The sequence below is a fragment of the Tupaia chinensis genome, unplaced genomic scaffold, assembly GCF_000334495.1.
Source record: "Tupaia chinensis unplaced genomic scaffold, TupChi_1.0 Scaffold147554_1, whole genome shotgun sequence".
Classification (NCBI taxonomy): Eukaryota; Metazoa; Chordata; class Mammalia; order Scandentia; family Tupaiidae; genus Tupaia; species Tupaia belangeri.
Genome location: NW_006207406.1, coordinates 269900 through 274470, shown reverse-complemented (window position 1 = coordinate 274470; position 4571 = coordinate 269900). Strand labels below are relative to the sequence as shown.

The 4571-nt window shown below is 46.4% G+C and overlaps 1 protein-coding gene across 1 annotated transcript in view; it reads right to left on the bottom strand.

The window, feature by feature from the left end:
* GPR150 (G protein-coupled receptor 150) overlaps positions 1–647 on the bottom strand; it is a 1641-nt gene extending 994 nt beyond the window's left edge. The window contains exon 1 of the mRNA XM_006169873.1: positions 10–647. Within this exon, the coding sequence (XP_006169935.1) occupies positions 10–506 (497 nt within the window). The 5' untranslated portion in view covers positions 507–647. The remainder of the gene's footprint in view (positions 1–9) is intronic.
* Between the last annotated feature and the right edge of the window lie 3924 nt (positions 648–4571).

Here is a 4571-nt window from a genome sequence, read left to right as displayed (position 1 = left end):
GGCGGGGGCAGTGGCCGCCCCTGCGGGTGGCGCACGGCTCGCTGGCGCTCGAGAGCGATGAGCACCACGAGGTGGACTGAGGCACCTCGGCCCGACGCCTGCAGCAGCTGCAGGAAGCGGCACGCCAGGTCGCCTGTCGCGGGGCGGGGCGCGCCCAGCAGCTCCCAGACCAGCTGCGACAACGCGGTGCCCCCGCACGCGTACAGGTCGGCCAGCCCCAGCTGCACCAGCAGGAAGTCCATCTTGCGACGTTTGGGACCTGCACGGGGTCCGCCGCCACCGCACAGGCGGCACAGCACCGTAGCGTTGCCAGCCACCGCCACCACTAAGATAACCCCTAGGAACACCAGGCGGACGCGGCGACTGGGCGGTGGCGGCTGCGGCGGCTGCAGCCCCGGGGCGGGGACTCCCTGCCCCGAAGTCACGTTGAGACCCCAGCCGAGCGAGACGGGTACGGAGAGGTTGACCGCTGGCGACACAGTTGCAGGGCTGAAGGGATCCTCCATCCGTAGCCTAGAGACGCCGAAGAGGGCGAACAGGGCGCGGGAAACCGAAGCAGAGGCGAGGCGGCGCGGGGAGCGACGCGGGGTCCACGAGTTCCCAAAGTTAGTTGCAAAGGCACACGCTCAGCAGGGCGATGGAGGCCGGCGGACTTGGGCTTAGTGGTTGTCAGAGGTGGTCCCCGTCATTTGTCACTCAAATGTGGGTTGTACGCTCGAGGAACACACATGATTCCTATTCTCCACCTTCTCCACGTCTCGGCTTCCAAATCCAGGCAGATCCGCTTCCACTCTGCCGCGGCCGCCAACGCTGCCCTCGTTGGAGCCGCGAACCGCGGACTCTGGAACCTCAGCGGCTTGCTGTCTATGCGAAGACTACGGGCGGACCGACCACTCGGCAGAAGGTCGCTTTGCTTGGCCATTGTAAAGGCTGCCGCTAGCCGGAGACCAACGTACAAGAGAGGAAGCTCCCGATTGCCATCGTATCCCCCTAAATGGTTTAGTGAGAGCCGTCAGGGGGAAAAAAAAAAAAAGGAAAAGACTAGTTTTGACTTAAAAAAACAAACGGTTGGAAATGCCAAGGATCTGCACTAGAGCAATCAAAGCAGAAACCGAAGAGCATTTTGATCAGAGAGGAGCCATCAGATGAGTCTTTTTTTTTTTTTAAAGAACTACTTTATTTATCTTTGTTTATTTACTCATTTTTAAATTTGACCAGAGGAACAGAGCAACAGAGAGAAAGTGAGAAGGCAAGCCCCCAGGTCCGGGACTCCAGGTCAGCCATGTGGGAGTTCAGCGCCCTTAACCACCATGCCACCTGCCGGCCCCCAGATGAGTCTTTAATAAAGATTCTTCCATAGGTCTTTCTCTGCCCCACAATGAGAGTGTTTTAATGACAGACTAAAGCCAACGTGGCTGCTTAGCAATTAGGAGTGGCCGTGGTTTGTGGATTGTTTCAAATGCCCTTCATTACTAGGAGCCGCAAAGCACAGCTGCTGCCTCGTGTTGCAAAATTCATTTCATTAGTCTGAAGAGGGCATGGATAGGTTTCATGCCAATGGTAGTGCATTTATTGCTTTCCCCCTAATATTTTCATCTAGGGAGGGATGTGTCATCACGACCCCTCATTCTCTGGGTTCTGTTTTCCAGCAGATGGGAAGTTGCTAGGAGGGACTACGCCTCCAATAAGCCTAGAGAAAAGGTGACTAAGAAAATGATAAGGCGGCCAATTTTTTAAAAAGAAATCCAAGTCACAGGAAGTGGTTTAGATTAAATGCTGCCTCTTTTATTTTAGCCCTGCTTCCTCACAAATTGTAGTTTTCCTGTTAAAAGCATCAATTTGTCTTTTTTGTACCCTCCACATTAATTACAGTGAAAGTAAAATTTTGTGTACTTCCTAGCCTGGGGACCAGGGAGCCAGGGAAGTGTGGGCGTTTTCTGAGAAAACATTCAGAACTTTAAGATGTTTGGAATGGGAGGGTTTAGTGACTACAGGTGATAGTCCTGCTAGCTGCTGTAAGAATCTCATTTCCGAGGGCCAACAGATGGTATGGTGGTTAAGATGTTGGACTTCCACATGGCTGACCACAGTTCAAGTCCTGACCCAGTGGCATGCATGCCTAAAATTCCAGGAGGAGAATGGTGAAGAGGTTGCAGCCTGGCCATCCCCTTTACAGGGTGATTTCTCACTTTCCCTCTCTGGTGAGCACCTGTGCCCTACGGTAAAAACGTTTTTAAAAAAAAGAATTTCATTTCCCAAGCTGTTGTCCTTTGACCAGAGACCTTTGATGAATTCTTTGTCATATCTCCAGGGCCTGGCACTGGTTTGAACGTGATAGCTGTCCATGAATATATGTGTGTTGAGCTGAAGAATGGATCAAAATTGCATCATTTCAGATAATTTTGAGTATAAGTTCTTATCTTGACTGCAAGTCTAACACCTAAGAAAATGACACCTTTTGGGGCTAGCCGAGGGCTATGTCGCTGGACTCCCACACGCCGACTATGGTTCGAGTCCTGGATCTGGTTACTTGAAACTCATGCCAGGCATGTGTATGGGTGCCCAAGATCCTGAGAGGACAATGGAAAAAGGGACTGTGGTATGGCCATCCCCACTGGGGGGCAGTGATTTCTCACTTTCTCTTTCACACTCTCTCTCTCTCTGGCAAGTACACATGCTCTAAGGCAAAAAAAAAACTTTAAAAAGAAAGAAGAAAAGGAAAAAGAGAAGAAAGCCTTTCATAGCTTTTATCATCCAGAGGAGCTCAAGAAACTGTGTGGAGCTATAAGGATAATTCTTGAGCATGTAGAAAAAAGAAGCAGAGTGGTAGCCTTAGAAAAATCTAAAATCCTGGTTTGATTTCCACACTCTTGCCTCAAACGGTTTTGAGATCCTTGGACCCTAAGACCTTTTTCTGTGTAAAGCACAACAGTCAGATTTATAATCCACTTCCGGGGAGCTTTCCTGAGCAATAGCCATTGTTGAGTGAATCTCCAAAATCAACTCTGTATTTCTCAAGATGGTTCTATAGTTAATTTCATATTCGTTGGGATCTTTTTGTTTATTACAAAACAAGACTCTATCAGTGAAATTACTTTTCATAGAACCTTAGTAAAATCTGATAAAACATTGAGCTTAAAACTTATTCTTATCCAAATGATATGTGCATGTTGGTTTCAGAGTCAAATAGAATTAGAAGGCCCATAAAATGAAAAGGTAACTGTCCCACACATTCTCACTTCCCTTTTTCCTCTTCTAGAAGGAAACAATTACATTCTATTTGCTGCTGCTTATGGTAATTTCTCTCTCTCTCTCTCTCTTTCTTTCTTTCTTCCTTTCTTTCTTATTCTTGGGGGGAGGTTTTTGCTATAGGGCACGTGCACTTGCCAGAAAGACAGAGACAGATAGACAGAAAGTGAGAAATCACCCTCCAGGGAGGATGGCCATGCCGCAATCCCTTCTCCTCCATTCTCCTCTCGGGATCTTGGGCACACATGCACACGCACTGGCATGAGTTTTAACCAGGTCTGGGACTCAAACTGTGGTCAACTACATGGGAGTCCAGCGAATTAGCCATTATGCCAACTGCCAACCCAATGGTATTTTCTTAATTCTAGAATTCTGTTAGTAAATGTGTAATGCTGTTTATTGCTTCAGCAATATTAGATATTGTCTATTAACATCCTATTAGGTAGGGATAAAAGTTTAGCTCTCATACTTCTGACCTCGCTGTCCCCCCCCCTGCTCCATACTATTAGTATAGAAATACTGTAATTTGGGGTTAGACCAATATTCAGTGTTTACATTATTGTGAAATGAAAGTATGCCCAACTCACTGTTGTGGTATATTAGAAATATCATTATTTCCTTTCATATTTTTCTTGAGGTTAATAATTTTCTTTATTTAATTTTCTTTTTTTTAAATAAATGATTATTTATTTACTTTATTTCTTCTAGCATGAATACATTGTATATTGGTCCAGTCAAAATTGTTACCATATACATTTTCTTTTTCTTTTTTTAAATACAAGATGCTAGTTTTTTAATTTTATTTTATTTATTATTTTCACATGAATTCACCAAAGATGAGGGGAATGAGAAAGCGAGCTGCCAGGCCTGGGACTTGAACTGCAGTCGACCATGTGAGAAGTCCAACACCACAACCACCATGCCACCTGCTGGCCCACCATATACATTTTCATTGACAGGTAACTTTTCATCTTTGTGGCTGTTAAATGTTCTGCTTCCCTGTTCTCATTCTTTCTCTCCCTGACCCCACTTCCTGCCCCCACACACTGTCTCTTGTATCTCCAGTTGCTCTCCATGCTTTTATGCCTTTCGGCCTTTCAGTTTCTGCCAGAGTGCAGAACTGCGGGGACACTGCGCTGCTCTTTCATAGGCTGGCTGGCTTTACTCCGCATTGAATCTTCCATATTCACCCACTTTGTATCAGATTTCAGGGGCTTATTGTTTTGAATGGCTAAGTAGTGGTACATAGCATATGTATGCCGCATGTTTTCAATTCCCTTTTCTTTCTTTTCTTTCTTTTTTTTTTTTTTAAATTGCACGCG